This window comes from Pollicipes pollicipes, unplaced genomic scaffold, assembly GCF_011947565.3.
Source record: "Pollicipes pollicipes isolate AB1234 unplaced genomic scaffold, Ppol_2.1 Scaffold_882;HRSCAF=1015_pilon_pilon_pilon, whole genome shotgun sequence".
In the NCBI taxonomy this organism is placed as follows: domain Eukaryota; kingdom Metazoa; phylum Arthropoda; class Thecostraca; order Pollicipedomorpha; family Pollicipedidae; genus Pollicipes; species Pollicipes pollicipes.
In genome coordinates this window covers 47,729-66,915 of record NW_023597085.1, presented here as the reverse complement: position 1 = coordinate 66,915, position 19,187 = coordinate 47,729, and the positions used below count along the sequence as shown (strand labels likewise).

General features: G+C 48.0%; 1 protein-coding gene across 1 annotated transcript in view; it reads right to left on the bottom strand.

Moving 5' to 3' along the window:
* The window catches only part of LOC119114512 (uncharacterized), a 43,676-nt gene extending 31,193 nt beyond the window's left edge, over positions 1–12,483 (bottom strand). Inside the window, exons 1-2 of the mRNA XM_037238619.1 lie at positions 12,349–12,483; positions 455–595 (exon numbers count right to left, since the gene is read on the bottom strand). Coding sequence (XP_037094514.1) covers positions 455–575 — 121 coding nt within the window. The 5' untranslated portion in view covers positions 576–595; positions 12,349–12,483. The remainder of the gene's footprint in view (positions 1–454; positions 596–12,348) is intronic.
* Positions 12,484–19,187: the final 6,704 nt, after the last annotated feature.

The window sequence follows — 19,187 nt, the reverse complement described above, 5'->3', positions numbered from 1 at the left end:
ATGACATGGCTGTGTTCCAATGGGGTTGGGTCGGCAGTGATCCGGAGGCGTATTGTTTTTTTTTCAGTTTCCTCACGCAGCCACTCAGTCACTCGCTGATGCGGTCATGCGTTCACCAACTCACCTGCTCTCACGTTGCTATCCCACTACGTTATCAAGCTCCCTCAAATCACCTTTAATTCACAAGCACTCACAATCGGGCTCACGCACTCATCCGCGCCCATGAAGCTGGAAATGAGGCAGTGAGCTACCGCAGACTGTTATTTTGCCTCCCCCCTTCATCCCCCCCCCCCCATGAGTTGAAAGCGGATCGTGAATAACGTATCGCATTAGCCTATGCCATATAAAATAACGTATAGCAAGTAATAGCTATACATATATATATATAGCAAGTAAAGAACAAGTAATCCAGTACTCAAGAGATTGATATGCATTCACCTGAACCAGCGCTCACCTAGGTTCTGGTTTGATGTGCTGTAGTTGAAGAACAGCACGAGCAGGAAGGAGAGCAGACCGAGAACGCCGAAGCCGATGTGCAGTGTGGACCGGGTGCTTTGCTTCATCGCCCGGCTCATAATGACTGGCTACGACTGAGCTGAAACCGAGAAGAATACTTGCCTTAGGTCAGGTCAGGGGCGTCTTTACCTTGGAACCATTGTGCGCTTTGGCATTGTTCTGCCGGGTGGACGTATGGTAACACATGGCTTGGCAATGGAACCAAAACCGCCTTCGTCATTCCATCATCCGTGACCGCCTGGAGGAGGATCAAAAGTACCCGCTTTGTACCTCCTCTGGCACATGCCTGTCTTGTTTTTCCCCTGGAGCCTCCCATGGTACGTAGTTTCATTGGTGTCTTCTCTGGTGAATAGCTCCACTGGTATCTTCCCTGATACTTCCTTTGGTGCATAGCTCTAGGGGTATTACTGGCTCTACTGGTGTATGTATATATATATATGTACATACCAGTATATACATATATATGTACATACCAGTATATACATGTACATACCAGTATATACATATATGTATATATATATATGTATATATATATATATGTATATATATATATATATATATATATATATATATATATATATATATATGTATATATATACATATATATGTGTATATATATACACATATATATATATATATATATATATACATATACATATATATATATATATATATATATATATATCTATATATATATATAAATATATATACATTTATCTCTCTCTCTCTGTGCGTGTGTGTGTATCGTACTAACCTTGCCTTGGTACATCCTATTACGTGTCCTAATCAAATATCTCATATTTATTGTGCTAAGATGCAACGTAACAGCAAAAGAAATAAATCACCAGACAAAAAAAGAACACCATCAAGGCTTATCAGCTACAATATAGAAAGCAACTTATGTTCATGGTATTTCAACCAAAAGAATGCAATACCATGAAAATACCATAAAAGCACATGCAATGTTACGCAATCCACCCCCAAGGTACAGATTGATATCACAGCATTGCCAATTCAGTAGAAAATGTTCTCTGTAGATGAGTGATTTCTGAAATTAGTTAGTGGCGCTTTGATAGGAGTTTTATATTCACTTTCCTATGTAGGAGACACCCTGTGCTTGATTTGAGAATCAAGTGCTAGCTGCCGCCATGATTCATTTCGAAAAAATCAGTGTCAACAAAGAAACAAAACTAGTGCAAAGGGTAACGCATAGTAGGAAGAGTGAAGTGACAACGGATCTTAGGAATGCTATTGTGCAAATGACACCAAAACCTAAGACCTAAGAATGGAGTCCTAAGAAAGGCCTAAGTGGTTAACGCGCCTGCGTTAACCACTGCACGTATGGAAGACCAGTGGTATGGGGTTCGATTCCCCGCGGTGCCCACCTTTCCTGCTAGGGTGAGAGCCGGCGACGCCATATAGCTTCAGCAGCTCAGTGCGTCGTACAGCCCCAATGACGACGACGATGACGCCCTTGGTGCCCTTGTGCACCAAGGGCACCAAGCACGAATAATCGGGAGCATGTGATGCGTGCTAAATCCTCCGGCCGTGCGTGCGGGAGGTGCAGCATTTTGCTGCCACTTGTAGGCTGACGATGTTGTTCATCTCATGAATCATCTAAATTTGCCACATAAAAACGTTGTGGGATGTTGGGATGCTGTCATTGCGTTCCTGGTCTTCCGTTAGCGCTTGGCTGAGCAATCTGATGCAGTTCATCGGGGGCTCATTCATATGCATACATGGTGTTGGCTTACCATTACACGAACCCCATTGCCAAGAAAGAAGTTAACTGTTCACCTGGCCACGCACAGGCAGCCGGGCCACCATGGTTAAGGCTGCGCACACCGAGGCTGCGCACAGCCAGCCGGGCCACCATTGCCGAGGCGGCGCACAGTCAGCCGGGCCACCATGGCTGAGGCTGCGTACAGCCAGCCGGGCCACCATGGCCGTGGCTGTGCACAGCCAGCCGGGCCACCATGGCCTTGGCTATGCACAGCCAGCCGGGCCACTATGGCCAAGCCGGCTGGACCATCATGGCTCAAGCTGTGGAAGCCGGCGAGGCTGGTCATTTAAGTCAGCGAAAATTACAGATTTGGAGTGATTTACGTTTTCGGTGATCGGCCCGAAAACAACGTGAACAGAAAACACGACTGCGTGATCTTCAAGGAGCAACCTCTCGGTTTAGGCCCAGGGCGCGACATGCGAGACCGCCCTCCAAAATGCCGTTATCATCCACTTCCCAGTTGAGGGCTCGCTTCGTCATGGATAAAATCTCACTGGCTTTGCTTATTTTTGTGTGCGTAGGGATTTGTAGATAACGATTAGTAGTAAGTGATAACATGTATACTGGCATTCACTCACACCATGCAGTTTGTTTCGTATTTTTATCTCCCGTGGTTACGCGATCTGACATCAATTGTAAAAACGTCCTAACAGAGACGGACACCTGGCTGTGCTCCCGAGCGTGTATGGCACGTTGCACAAATGGAGACAAATTTTTCAGAATGGTTGTCAGGCCTGCCCTTCGTCAAGTAGTGACCTCGTGTCGCTGCGAGACTAGTTCGCACAGGTCTGGGCCAGCTTTGACCTGTGATGTGCCGCTATTTGCATCTGGAAAAGTTTACGTTGTTCACGTAAATGTATTGTAACTACCACAAGACCGTTTCCTGGTAAGGAACGCAAAGCTTTGAGACATGCTTTTCCGACAACTTTCGTCAGTTTGTCCCAGCCCTGGCTTGTGGGAGGCGAGCACGAAGCATTTTTGTCACGTGCATTTGACTGCGCTGCTGTTTTATTCTATCAATTTTGTCTTTACGGCCCAAGATGTAGCGCAGAAGCGTCATTATTTCGTTTTTTGTGACTTATTGAGTCGTCAAGCTTTCCTTTCATCAGAATGTCCTGTTTCAGGATGACCCAATTTCGAAGCGTTTTCTGTCGACCTTGAATGCGATAGGCGAGCAAACAATATCATGACACCGAAATGTTGTAGTTGCAGTTGTAAATCACTTCTCACGGAATATTTTGCGTGAAAGCAGCAAGAAAAGCACAGCGCAGCTTTCAAGACACCGTTGCCCTCCTTGTGGTGGAGGGTATCTTGAAGACGTTAACAGTGATTATAAAGATATTATCTCCCAAGCCCACGCACTACTGCATTCTGGGTAGGCGACGCTGTGAAGTCATGGGACTAAATCATATGGCACCAACGTCGCGGCCGCGTGAGAACGCTGCTTTTGTGAGCTGGTTTAAGCATGAAAAGCTCGAAAAAAATTAACAAACAAATATCAAAAAACCGAAAAATAAATATTTACATAAACCGGATTTGTTGGACCCAGTACGTTCAATTAAGCATTCTCAGCTGGGAGATGCCGTTTGTTTGCACCGGAGCTATAAAATTACTGTGAAATGCGCTCCCGACCTGCCCTCGACAGAGAGATGGTGTAACCCATTCACCAGTGATTTACTACGAACGAGTTTAGCCGGAAGTGTTAAGAAACAGTCTGTGTAAAAGAGTGTAACAAGGGGTGGGGATGAGAAACGGTGGGCCAGACGTGCTCGTAGCTCCCACCCGAGAGAAGGATATCTAGCCGGCCACCCGGGACGTGTTAGAGCACTTTGCTACCTTGAACCCGCTGATAATGATCGCCACCCGGTCTTTCTTAACTTCCTCAGTAGCCCCATAGCCCTCAAAATATGTTATTCACAGCGCCCCTTTTTACGGGTTGTTTCGACTCCCTTGGATAGTTGAATGACACGGGGAAAAATGTAGTGCTGTGCTGGATTCCAAGCCACTTAGAGATAGCAGGCAACGAGCTCGTCGACATCGCCGCAAAGTGGGCCGCCCGTGTGCCATGCACAAGTTCTTTTCCGCTCACAGCTAGGAACATCTACCTGGCCATCAAAGCTTACTAAGCAAGAAAACGGCAACACTGCTAGGACGACGAAGGAACAACAAGCAAGGACAATGAAGTCACTGCTGGGCTTTTTACCATCTAGCTCGCAAGTGGCTAGATGTGAAGTGATCCCCCTGTGCCGTCTGCAAATTTGCCATACTTACGCGACACATGATTAAGTGTTGTGAGGCGGCGGGAGACCTCAATGGCCGAAACATGGTGCATCGCTCACAGTTTATCATGTGCTTTACTTCTGTTCACACTTCAGGAAAAAAATTATTGTGTCATATTGGGAGACAGCCGTTATGTCTTATCGCGACATGCTGAACACCCACTTGGCATTATTACACTGAAGCCAGTTATGCCTGCTCGTAAGAGGCGTAAGGTTTTTGGGTGCGTTTAGTCCCTGCTAGTGAAAAGATAGCACAGTCCTAAGGAACCGTTGTGGATGCATTATGACCTGTCATGTCGACGCGTCCTAAAATCTCACATAACCATCATCATGAACTATGGCAGGAAGTTGAGCCTTTCAATTGATTCGGTCATGGCTGCTCGTAGCCGTTGCGCGCGTCCATTCATTATAGGTTGGGAGTTGAACATTAAAAGCCCCAGGCCAAGCCGCAGGTTGTATGATACATATGCCTTATGACCTTGCTGGTGTATTTGTGAATGTGTGTCGTGATGATAAAGGAGCATCACGGCAAGAGCGCAGCCAGAATGTTCTTAAAGGCGCTCGTTGAGAAGGCATCGCGCCATTTTTGTGCTTTATGTCAGGAGCCATCCATGGTGAAAAGGAAAAGTGCCAGCCTACCCCTCTCCCCGCCCCAACCCCTCCTGCCGCCTGGCTGCGTCCGTGCATCAAGGTCTTGGCTGTTTACTTGACATAACACAGACCCGTGAGCCGTGATCCCATCACCCGATCGTGGAACCGCGGTTGAATGGTCGATTTCGGCGGTGAAAGCTTAACGTGCCTCATTACTCGGCTCAAACCGTCCCGCCCTCTGGCGTCACCTGACCTTTAGTGCGGCCAATGCCACCGCACGCAAGGCGTTCCCGTCCGGGGCGACAACCAGTGGGCGCCTGAAACCCGCCAAGGGTGGGTAAATCGGAATTTAGGCGCTCTAACCAACTGCGTAATTGGTGCGGACGGGATCTTGGGATCTTGGGATCTTGGGCTACTGGAATCTTGGTTGTTCTCAGCGTCGGGCCACATTCTAAGATGGATTTTGGTGTTTGAATCAGGCTGGAAACCGGTTCTCACCAACTTCTGGCGTAACATAAAAATGGTCCCTGGATTATTTCTGGCTTGAATCCGGGATCCGTCTCACAGGAAAATATGCCGGGAGCCAGGCACACGTGTGCTAACGCGGCACATCCGTCGTATCGAAATGTTTCAGAGTTTTACCACCAGCCGATATGCACAATAAGCGATTTTAACGACCCGGGACACATCAAAGCGACGACAAATCTTTATCATCCCTGGACGTTCTTTCGTAATGCAGCATGGTAGATTTATCCCTGCTCTGACGCTCAGCCATCTGACCGACGCAAGACTGGCAGCGGATTTAGGAGCGGCTACAGTCAACGCACAAACCCCGCCGCCATCACATGGTGACGCCGACCGTGACACCTGGTGGCCGGCTGCCGCATGCGTGACGACGGCGGCTTTCGGCTCGGCCGTAGCCTGCCTGTGTGCCAGATGCCGGACGGCGGCTTCTCACGCGTCCTCGGTTCCTGTGGCCTTGCGCAGCGCGGCGACGCTCCGGTGTGGTAGAGCGCGGCGCCCGCTGACCGCGGCCTGGCTGGGGAGAGCGTGCACCGCGCGCAGGTACACGCACACCACTCGCGCCACGCCTCGCGGAGAAAGCGTCGTGACGTCACGCCACGATACGCGTTTCCTGAGGCGCCGCTTCATTAAAACGCCAGGAGAAACGCTATTTGTTCAGGTGCACGCGTCTCTAGTGAGAAAATGCGCGGCCTGGCCGATTCCGGTGGCAGATAACAATGCTCGACGAACGAAATGAAGGCACACTCGGCGCATGGTTATAGAGACTGTGCCAGTCAAAAAAGAACGAATTTCAATGTTACCTACAATGAAACAAAAGGAATATAAATAACGCAGGTTTTAAGCTCTACCGAATGAAAAACGAAGGGAATATTGCCAATTTACAATAGTTTGTTTCAAGATGATGCAGTGATCCGATGATTGAGAGCGCGGCCATAATTGATAGTACCGCTAATACAAATAGCGGCTTTGAACAAGACATAACTTATCACATAACCCTTTAAAAAGCTGAACGTTTCAGAGTTATTGCCACGTAAAGATCGAACGCCTGGCGAAAAAAAGAGATGTCATCTTGTTGGAAGCAAGCAACGCAGCTTTCGACTCACTGAACTCAATTTCGTGTTCTCAATGCACCCGACACATTTAGAAACTATCTCCCGTTCGGTTAGGACAGCTTTAAATCTGGTAGCAATCAATTCATTTACTGTCAAACCGAAAGATGTCAGAGCAAAACATTGGCTTTGATGAGCTGGCTAAATTCCAGAAAGACCAACCGTCAATTCAAACTGTCGTTGCTCACGGGACCCTGGCAAAGTTATCTCTATATACATTATTCTCCAACTCATTTGTTTTCCTTTCCAATTCAGTGGGCACACAACACATGTTTCCCTGCGCATGCCACAACCCGGGACCAAGAAAGTATGACAGGTGCCTTAACTGTCTGCATCAAACTCAGAGTGCACCGATGTTGAAAATGACTATAGGTGAAGTCTAGGATCGCTTCTTATTTTATGGAAATAGAGCACAGCAGACACCATCTCATTTGTTACGGAAGTGCACACTCAAAACCTGAGAACATCTAACGATTTGATTTTCCCCAACGGACAGCAATGCAACGAATTCGGCTTGACTTCAATAAAGGCCAACATTGGGTCGGGCCTGGGCCCTACCCTTCGCTAGCCGGTGACCGAAACCGAAGCATGTCAGACCGGCGTATCAGACCAATACAACCGCCACATTGGCTGTTTCGGCGTCGGCGTGCCAACGCCGCAGACATGCAGCCCGTGGGAGAGGCCTTACTGTCACATACTTTGTGTCAGCTTAGCCTCTGCCAAGGACAGTTCCGGGCCACATTACCGGCAATGGCTATTTGAAATCTAAGTGTGGCAGGATGGTCTATAAAATGGAGACAAGTGATGCTGTTGATGACTGCGATTCGCACAGGATTGAGGCAAGGTTCAGAAGTTGTTCTATATATAACCACGCGTCAGGCTTAACCATGCCAATAGTTAAAGTGAGTGCTCCACATTTCTATCGGATTTTGAACTGAAATAGCCACCTTGAAGGTCATGTAATGCTGTTCAGAGAGCAGCCCTTTTACAGACCTAAAATCTTTATTCTGGGCTAAACGCTCGCAAAGATACGCAAGCTATTTCGCGCCGACTATTTCAAATTCACTCTGGCTTGCTTGACGCCATAGAAATACCACTGAAATACTGTTATCATATTGGCTATACCGCGTTCAAGGCGAAGAAGAATAAAATAGTCGACTCGTTCATGTTTGGTGTTTGTGAGCACGCATTCCAGATATGACAGACTTTAACCGGCTCTCACCCAAGTTGTGCAGGCAGAGCGAGCATCACGAATCGCACATAAATCACGTGTTGCGCTGCATCATGCCAGCAGTCGGATGGGGTTACTACTTAATACGGAAATAAACCTTGTAATTGAAATGCTTAAGAAAAGCACCACAATCGAGTATGTGAATACGAGAGAACAACTCACACCCACGGAGACATGTGCAATAACCCTACGAGAAAAAGACAAACACGAGCACATAACGATATTTGCTTCAGCAAACGTATCCAGCACTGCCACTGCTACCTCGCGGCAAGTTGAAGTGCTGCAAGTGAGTGCTTAAGTGGCAATTTTGCACAATCAGTTTCTGAGTACCTCTAAAGTCATACATACGCTTCATGGCGCAATTAAACTATGACGCGTTGATGGCTAGAGCAGTCTTTTCCACTTTAAAAGATATACTCATAAGTGAGCATTTTTCATCACATTTGATGCTTGCTTCAAAATTTCGAATGTGGAGCATTCCATTCAAGGGTAGATCACTAGCTGAGCTGCATCGCAATTCTACGCCTAGTCAGTTTGACTAGACATGACAGCGCTACCACCATATGCATTCACAAAAAGACGGCCCACTAGCCTGCATTCGCAGACTTGGTGAGTGCCCCACTCGCAGGAAAAAATGCAGCACGCCATTGTGGCACATGAATGCACCGCAATCGTGACAGCCCTGCAACTTGCAACCACAGATGTGCCGATTTTGCCGGTCCATCCCCAGAACGAGGCCCGAACCAATACCGATCGATGGAGCCCCATGTTGGCTGTCTACGTTTTGGCAGTCTGGCTCGCCAAACTCGCGGTGCTACCCGCGCGACCTTGCAAGGTAACCCGTCCATCATCGAAAGCACAGTCTGAGCTTCTCTTGTGCACCGCGGAGCTCAGAGTCAAAATTGATGTGACCACTAGCACTGGAGCAAGATTTGTCGGACAAAACCAAAACTTTGTACCGAGTTGCGGATGGCCTGGTGTAGTGCGATGATCACGCGATGGAGATCATATACATAACATGCGATAACGGCACGATATACCGTCTAGAGGAACATATGCATGACCCAGCATTGGGAATGCCCCGCTCGTCGGTACAAAATGCAATAGCGACATTTGTAGTCACGTACATATTGACGCTCGGCCGCCAAGAGGGGCCTAATAGTCCTCAGTGGTTCTGCTTGAATGTTTTAGTAATCATTACATATATCTGATGACAGCTGCTGGCCTGATGGCATCTTGTCCTATCTAATTTCGGAACTTATGTCTGAATGGGTCGTGACCCACGATCCATTTGTGTAGGTCATGTCACCCAGGCTTCTCGCCGAATTGGCGATGATGTTCACTTGACAGCCACGGTATATGTTACTTGTTTACTTTATAATCGTAATCCATTACCTTGTCGGCCATTTCAGGCCCGGGAGTGTCTTAAGGTGAGGGGTCAGATGATCAGACGTCACGCTAGATCGGACCCGTCCAGTTGTTCGTTTAAACGTGGTTTATTGCAGGAGTGTTTTAACACGATCTCTTGTCGCTTTAACTTGCTGTACGTTTCACTAGCAACATTTTTTTTCAAACAATCCATCACATGATCATCCTTCTGGCGAGCCTCAAGCGATGAAGTGCATCAAATTTTTTTAGTCAGGGTCACGAAGGGTAAGAGGATGTTCAGTAGGCAAATATTGCTATGCATCGTTCGGGCTGCGTATGGTGCAGAGATAAGTGTTTGCTCATTTTTCGACTAAAACAAACCACAATGTTCTTTGAAATACGAAAAAAGCCTCTGAAAAAAATTCAAATTTTGCTGAACACTAGCTATTGCGTCATCGTTCAGTGGTTGGTCTTCATATGGCGCGCAGAGGAAATATTTTCAATCGAAATCAAGTTTGGCCTTGACCTGACAAAGGTCATATGTGAGCAAAGTTATTCCGAACTGAAATGGTATCTAAAATTTGAATATCGTTAATGGCATGATGTTGCACAATTGTATGCACTGTACAACAATCAAGCGGAGTACTCAAGCGGAGCATTCAGCTCTGATAATGGTTCCGTGATATGACAGGTCACTCAGCTGACTCAGGCCCAGAACCCAGTAACTTGAGAGAGAACGAAAGACAATAGAGTACACCTTGGTGCTCATGGAATTACTTTCCATTTAAGTCCGGAAATTATAGCGACAAGGAGCTTTCGTGTCATTTCCAATATCCCCTGTTCAAGGCCATTATCATGACTTGCAAGGCAACTTACACGCGCTCCGGTGGGGGGGGGGGGGGTCAAATTACCTCCCCGCGAAGATTGTTCTGGAATGGTTTCCGAACGGCGCGGAATAGCTGCGACAAATTTTGCATAGCTGTAGACAATTAAATAGCGGATCTTGTGGTATCCAAAAATTCGTTTTACTTTGCAAGACCTCTGACCTACGGTAGATAACATTCAGACCATGGGTTCGGCGAAGTCAGTATCTAGGGAATAGTTCAATCTGATGGCACAACGAAGTGTTAGACAAAGCCATACATGTCTGAGATACTTTCTTAGGCAGCATAGCAATTGTATGACGAAATTCCGTTTACCTAGGGTCAGATATGAAGGTCAGACAAAGGTCAAAGCCGATCTGTTTTATCATTGTAGTGCTTGCTGTACGAGGTAGTTTCTGGTACTCATTTCGAATTTATTGAGGACAGGAACCGCATTACCAACCTTCCATGGACGTCGTAAAGATATGAAGAGGTCACTGACCCCAAAATGACCTAGTTGCACACGTTGTTTTTTGGTACATACTGCCTAGCGTAATCTGTATCGCTTCTTTAAATGCAAACTCAAAGCAGTCTTCTATGATTTTTGTTACCACGATCTTCGACAGATCAAACAAGGGCACTGACCTTAAACGAGAATATGAACTTTTGATTAGAACATGTACCTAGGTTCTGCGGACACTTTGGAGACCAACTTGAAGTTTGACCTTCCCTGACCTTGTTTGACCCGAAGGTCATGACCTAGGATCCTCACAAAGCGAGCTAAGTGAGTTCACGCACAGGCTAATACATCCTGTGAATTTGGTGTCTCTATCCCTCTCAGTTCCTGAGATCTCACCGGGAGGGGTTCAAATTGACCACCACCTCCTGCGAAAGGTATCCAGCCGGCCATCCGGGCGCGTGTTAATGGTCTGGAAACAACACCGAAAACCTTAATATGGCTTAGGAAACAAGTAATGCGCTGGCTTTTATTCCGGAGGTTTATCCGTCTGATTTCAAACGTTGGCAGGTGGTCGCTGGGAGAGGCTGAAGCAGTACGAGCCCCCTTTACCCGCGCGTCGGGTGAGGGTATAACGTGGCCCCGTCGGGCGAAGGTCAAAATATGCACCAATGTGATGGGACAGATCGTAACCTACGGGGTCCTCCACCCATGAATACGCCTCTGAACGTTACACTGATGGAAAAGGTCTTTTCTAGACGGATGAAGGATGACTGAGTTGTTGGGTCGTTTGCTAAGTTCTATCGGAGATACTTTTATTGACAAAAACCGAAACATCCCTTGGTATTAGTAGCTCTGAGAGCGAATGTATCTCCTACTAAGCTGCTAGCCAAGATGAGTTCAGATACCCACAGGTTTCATGGGAATCAAGACTAAATTTTGTTTTAAAGTCTGTTGTGGGTGCTGTGAAAAGCGCTAACTAAAGTGATTCACAATGGAGCAAATGATATACGTGGAAGACAGAGATGCAACCGTTATCTATTACATGGATACAAGAGGTACCCTCTCATTATCTGATGTGAGTCCTTTGGCACTGAAAATTAGAGTGCAAATGTGAGACATTCTGTTGTGTAATGTTCGGGAATTGTGTGGCTGATGTATTTATGGTGCATGCGTGCTTTCGCACGTATATGTGCATAAAATTGATTTTATGTATGAAATTGATTTCACTTCAGATTTTATGCATGAAACATCACTTTACCGAGTTTCTGGAATATCTGAAAGGATAACTGGGTTCCTTCGAGGTGTTTTTGTAAGTAGGATACCTAATATTGCACGCATTTCATTTATATCTCTCGGGCACATTTCGGGCCGCCAAAAAAAGAAACTCGCAGTGTGTCTGACACATCGTATTTAGCAAATATATCATGCAACGCCAGTTGAGGCCTCGCCCACCCACCACCAAGGCGGCCTGCAGTTTGCGTCTATCGTCCCCCTGTTTCTTCAAGCCACTGACGCTCGCCCACTGGCAGACGGGGCCCACCCTAGACGTCAACTAGCAGGCAGGGTCACCCCAGCCCCACCCGTCCCTCAATTAGCGGACGGGGTCACCCCAGCTCCCCTCACCTGTCCGAGTGCACCTGTCAGCGGCTTCTGAAGCCTCGGTCAACTCCACTCGAGTAGCCTCGGTCGACTCTACACGACACAGGCGCCGCTCGGCGTCCGACACGCGCGCGCAGCTGCAGCCTCACGCGCCCTCGCCGCCGGCTGCCGCCCGACTAGGACGGCGCGCGCACGCGGCGGCGGCGGCCGGCGGTCCAGGGCGGACGTCTGTTGTGCGCTCGTTGCCAGGACGGCCTCGGTCGATGCGCAAGCCAGCGGACACCCGGGAATTGGCGCGGTATGCTGGCGGACGCTTACGTAACAGGCACAGTGACTCAACCACTCCTGTTGCAGAGGGGGGGGGGGGGGGGGGAGGAAGGGAGAGAAAAGGAGAGAGGGACAGGCAGGCAGTTGCTAATGATTACGGCTCGGACATAGGCTCCAGACACCACGGGCAGGACGTGTGCTCGCACTACGATTCAAGACAGGAGAACTCGCGTTCGAATTAGTAGCGGTCGACGCAGACCCAGAATCAGGGTCAGTGTGCATGGCTTGCACAAGCGTGATTCGGCGAGCAGGAACTGAGACTTGGATGAGACCTGCGACGATATGCGGGGACTCATGGTGGAAAATTTTAGCTAAGTGAGCGAAGCTGTCCGTCATGGAAAACAGTTAACGATGTAAATATTCACGTATGTCGCGTGCGTTTCTTGAAAGCCAGTGGAAGTCAAGTTCACTGCAGGTCGAGTATTGTCACTGGCGTTGATTTGTCCAACAACATTGCAACGTCGCAATCGGAGGGAACTGAAATGCATCAGTGTTAGTTCAAATATCGTTTAAATTAAAATGCATACGAGGTCAAGAATTTCATACCATGTAAACCATTGTTAATGGGCATTTTGCAGCGCGTAAATGGCATTGCCGTCCACGTAAACTGCAGGTCTACTGAGGGTCATGGAATGAACTGAGACGGTCAGAGCATTTCATGTCTCAAGTTTCTAGCCAAGGTCTCAATTCTTGAAGGTCATGGAATTAACACAGATGGCCGGAGCGTGCAAAGTCTGAGCATTCTAGTCGGCATGCTCTAAACCGCCCGCTCGATGATGCGCTCTGGTTGCCCTGGACGTCTTGAGATGCACCTTGCGGATGTGCAATGGCGTGATTTTTCAGCATTCAGTCGCGGACTGCTGCGGAGATAGCAGTCACATATTATATGATCATGACAGTCTAGGTTTTACACGGGCGTAGCTGGTCCGTGGGCTGGCTTTGCATACAGCTTGCTCCAAGCATATCTAGAAATACTGGTTCGCGGGAATCTTAAATCAGGTTATTAGATAGACTATATTATAAATGTTTACATTCCTCTCAGTAACAGTAGTGGCTATTTTGTGAAAAAGTACACTATTGGGCTATTGTCATACTCTCTTTCTTACCACGTGCCAGTAAGTATTTTGTTCAGCACTGCAATGTGCCAACATGTCTAGACTGCTAGCTCGCATATTACGCAGAGATGTATGGCATCGTATGACAATCTGTTGCCGCATCAGATTAAGCGATTCCTAGAAATGGCGCTTGCTGCCAGCCATGACCTGACTTTGACCTGATATAGGTTAGTGAGCTTACAACGTACATCGGATTTCTTATGCCAAAAAAATTGCTATGTAATTTCTTACAGCTGTGCAAAGTTTGGCGCGCATGCACCAAACTTTGCACAGGTTGCCGTTCGGAAATGCACAGGTGCCATTCGGAAGTCATTCTGGAAAACCAAACGGGTGTCATTTGATCACCTCACCCGAGCGTGTGTTAATTTATCATTACTGACAACACGCACACTGTGCTCCATTTCTCCAGATAAAAGGTAGCGTATGGAGTCCTGAACACCAGGCGGTGGGTCACCTTAATTTTCCCAAGATTATCAAGTGGCTCATCTCGTTTCTTACGTCACCTCGTCCTGATGGCTAAGCGGAGATATCATGTTCAGGGTCACAGACGCTAAAAAAATTGGTTAAAAAAGGCAGGGCTAGTGATGTTTGAAGTCCACACTTTTCACGTGTTACGACAAGCTCATGTCGAGCTACCAGAAGATAATGGGAGGGTCGCTGTAGCTTGGCAATGGCGTAATACTGTCTTAAAAGTCGGATGATGGCAAAATAGCACCAAAGTCGAATATTTCAAAACATCGCCAGAGTGTACTGTCAAACTTGCATGGCGCGGTGCGGAAACATGGCATTCCGTCCTCCCCCTCCCCTGTTCTCCCATCTCTCCCATCTTGCGGTTCTTTCGCCTGAGCTCGTACGACCACCAGAGTATGTTTCCAAGGCCATCCATGACTGAAGGCTTGTCCAGGAGAGAAGAAGCACTGGCAAGTCGTCATTGCTTGTCACAGCCCGAGCGGGACTAAGTGCTTCAGTCATGCGGCAAACTACCGGGACAAGGGTTGTTTTATTACCGGCTGTTTATACCGGCAGTTTATGTAGTTTTTCATGTATTTTCAAACGACACATTTTCTTAGCATGCTAGTGTATGACGCATGCCCACCATTATGTAAGCGAACTTGTTGCGCTTAGGCGTACTCTGACTCAGCCACCGTCCGTTACTTTCACTGTCTGTGACTGTCACTCACCGACAGAACCTCTTGTAAACTCAAGAGCGCACTTTTGTAAACTCAAGCACACTCGTGTCTTGCAAGGGTGGTCTTCCAGCGGAAGTGCCGCGGTAGCTGCTGCATGCGGAACGCCCCCGGCACGCTTGCGAGTGAGCTAGCCGAACCAGCGACGTCAGTCCAGCCGTGACAAGGCCGCCGCGGTCGGCCGCCGCCGGCGCGGCGGATAGATAATGGGCAAGTCGTAATCCTCGCTCCCGCCCGGCCGCCCCGAGACAGGGTCGCCAGAGCCGGCCACCAGGACACGCCCACACAGGGGGGCCAGCTGTGGACCTAAAGCTAGAGCAAGCGAACAAACGACGGGTGTGCGGAGGACAACGAAAACATGCCTGAAGAGAAAGACATTTCTACGGTGACCAATACCCTTCGATAACGTTGTCGGGTCTTCGTGCTATGAACGTGCGCCAGAGGTACCGGTCGCAGCAGCCGGGTCTGAGTGCCTTGCGCTGCGGCCATCGCACAGCTGTCGGCGTGAACCGCCGTTTCCCCACCCTCCCCTCGTTCCTTCGACGGAGCAGGGCAGCGTGAAGGTCAAGGCTCGCCGATGGCCAGAACCATGCGACACAGTGGGAGCGGCTGGTGACCCGGTGACCACGAGACACCCTCGAGTCACGGCGGCCATTCAGCGCCGGATCGCCGCACCCGCAGACCAGTGGACGCCATAGCACACAGCGAATCACGTCGTCGGCAAGCAGCATTATCAAAACCAATACAAATATCATGATCGAGTCGTTTATATATGGTGACGCAAGCATAATTTCGAGATGCCACGGCCGTCAATTGACTCTCAATCAATATTGTGAAAGGCGCGATGACATAATCAAACAATGACACATCGAAGAGCGTATTTGCTTAACAGAAATTGTCGTGGAGCAGTGCCTTTCACTTAAAAGCATAGCAATAGTTATAAGTGAGCCTATCCCATCATCGTTTCAATTACGTTTTGTTCAATTTCTTCGAATGTGGAACATTCCGGTAAATGAAAACTGGCTATACATGAACCAATACAACATCAATGAAAACTGGCTATACTGCCCAGGCAGGGGATGGTTCTACTACAGATAATACAGACGGAGGGGTTCACATCGTTCTTTTGCTTGTCTTATATTCCCAACACAATAAGACGGCGATAGACAAGTATATTTCTCTGTAAGGTCGCATGGGGACGATACGCGTAGGACAGCGGTTCTAGTACCCCCACTGTATCCTTGGGCTATTGTGTCGATGCATGCTAGGAAGCTAAGGTAATGATCAATGCTGACTTCGAAATATGTAGTGCTCTGGAGTTTGGGACCGATGCATCACAGAGGCTCATAGGGACTGCCGCGACTTTTCCGCAATGTCGTCGTAGGGGTAATCGCCAACATCTTGTTTTATGGGAGCTTAGCTAAATGTCACCGTGACAAAAAAAGAAACGGTGCATGATGCCGAGCGTGCAATAAGCAGCTGCAAGCCCTCTTTTTCTGCTGAGGAGGACATTTATGTCATTTGCAAATCGGGTGACGGTGACGTCGCCCGACACACGAAGCCTGAGGCTGTTGGCGAACAGCATGCGCTCAACACAGCTTAAAGCGGCACCCTGAAACACTCCGACCAAAGTGTCTCTCGGTGCGGACAAAACGGGCAAGCCGTAAGCTGAACCTGAAGCTGCTGCGTGTGGTCGGCCAAGTAGTTTCGAAATCAAACCATATTTGCGGTGTGTATAGAAATGTTTCAATTTTTCTTTGGTTTTTGTGAGGCTTGACGTCGAAAAATTTGGATGGGTTTTTCAAGAAAACAGATCACGAATTTTGGAATCAAACCGTAAAAACGGCGTGCAAAAAAGGTTTCCAAGTATTTTTCTTGAGGTATGACATCAAAGCATTTTCAAAGCTTTTCACCAAGCTTTCAGTAATTATGCTTAGCGACAAAGCGGCACAGCTTCTATGATAATATTCGGGCAGAAAAAACTGCGGATATTTAAAAAACATGTTTTATAAGACGTGCAAATATACATATGTATATATATATGTATATATATATATATATATTGATAATATGGCAGTTTACCGGTCAAAAGCAGGGTAATGTTTATCCTATAATCCCAGAACGCCCTCTGCCCTGGCTTTTTAAAACTTTTTTAATTGAGACTTTGATGATATGTCTGTCGCAGACGCGACAAAACAGACTCTTTTATACTGGCGACGTCCCCTCAAGTGATGTGCATTACTTACAGAGCTTAATTGTTGCTGCAAAGTTCAGGACGATGACTGCTTCAATTAAAAGGCTTGATGATAAATGAAATGAACGTTTGAGTTAGATTGCCCTTAAAGCCTGTCCTACGCCACTAGACACCAACGCAAACATTTACGGCGCGGGGCAGTATCTAGTTCCTCCGACGGACCCACGCCATTGCCAGTCCTGGTATGATCCTAGAATTCGGATGAAGTTAAAGGCATGGACGGAAGATTAAATTTTTATAAAGAGGCATGTTTCGTATAACAAACTTATTCTGTGCTCAATAGAGGTGTCTTGAGTATTGTATGTCCTGTCATTAATGTAAACAATATATTGTCAAAGTCCTGTATATAGGTGTTTATATATATATATATATATATATATATATATATATATATATGAAATACGTAAGACACCTTCAAAACTTTTAACAAATTTCTTAATCCTTAATCCAAAAAAAAATTATTAATCCTTCGCAAGACAGTTAAGAAGGGGAGTTCTCCTCTTGCCACGGGCTGAAACGTTCTTTTAGCCATGCCGTGAAGCGCTGTTCCAGTGGAAATAATTTACGATAGCCGCGTTTGGTGTTAGACATTAATTTTAGTGTTTCAGATGGCTGGCTAGCTAGTTGCTTTTGGACAACTCGTTCGACCACTTCTAAGGCAGCAGGCATAATCAATACAGGATGAGTGTCAGTTTGGTTTTTGGCCGCTTTCCGTTCTGAAATTGCGTGAAGTGCAAGTTTCTGCGCTTAGAAAACCACACCACTGGCCAGACTAGCTTGACTTTTTCTACCAGCAAAGCCTAAGGCCCAAAGTAATATTTTGTCATGCGGATGCAAGATTGCATGCAGCTTCCCACATATCAATGGCTGCTATTCACTGTGATTGTCCGGACGCATAGCGGGCGTGTCGTCACTGCTGCCGTCGCAGCGACACGCTGGCGGCTGTGCGGGCCCTACCGCGACGGAATAGTCGTTCAGTGCATCAGGGGCGATAGTGAGTGCTTCAGAGTGCCGATGCTAACGGTTGGTCACCGGCCGGAGCACTCGTCCCAGACTGCCACGGTTTCCCCGGGGTATGTGCCGCTGGTAAACAGCTCGCCAGCCACCGGCCGGAGCACTCGTCCCAGACCGCCACGGTTTCCCCGGGGTATGTGCCGCTGGTAAACAGCTCGCCAGTCACCGGCCGGAGCACTCGTCCCAGACTGCCACGGTTTCCCCGGGGTGTGTGCCGCTGGTAAACAGCTCGCCAGTCACCGGCCGGAGCACTCGTCCCAGACCGCCACGGTTTCCCCGGGGTATGTGCCGCTGGTAAACAGCTCGCCAGTCACCGGCCGGAGCACTCGTCCCAGACCGCCACGGTTTCCCCGGGGTATGTGCCGCTGGTAAACAGCTCGCCAGTCACCGGCTGGAGCACTCGTCCCAGACCGCCACGGTTTCCCCGGGGTATGTGCCGCTGGTAAACAGCTCGCCAGTCGCGCCGACAGCGGCGCGGACGGCGAGTGTGACTGTGCGCCGGACGCTGTCGGTCAAGACGCGGCCGAACGTCGGACGCTGTAGGTCAAGACGCGGCCGAACGTCGGACGCTGTAGGTCAAGACGCGACCGGGCGTCGGACGATTGTGATGCTTTGTGATGGTAACGGTTTAGTGAAATTTATTAGTAGTGTGATGAAACAAACTTTCTTATTTGGTCAAACCTACCCATTTGACAAGAGCGGCGACACCGTGGGGGACACGTTGCCCACAACTTTAAAAACATGGTGACTGTCCCTACAACCTTAGAGAGAACAAAATTGTGCAATGTGTTTGCGTTCTAGTGAAGCAAGTCAAAGTACCAAATATCATGTAAAACACCAGATGCACTTCGCATGGTCATATCATGACATGGCCATGACATGGCCATAGACGTTAGAAGTTATCTCGAGCCGGGGCTGACATCCATTTCGATTATTTCTTTACAGTCACCACCCATATGGCCAAGG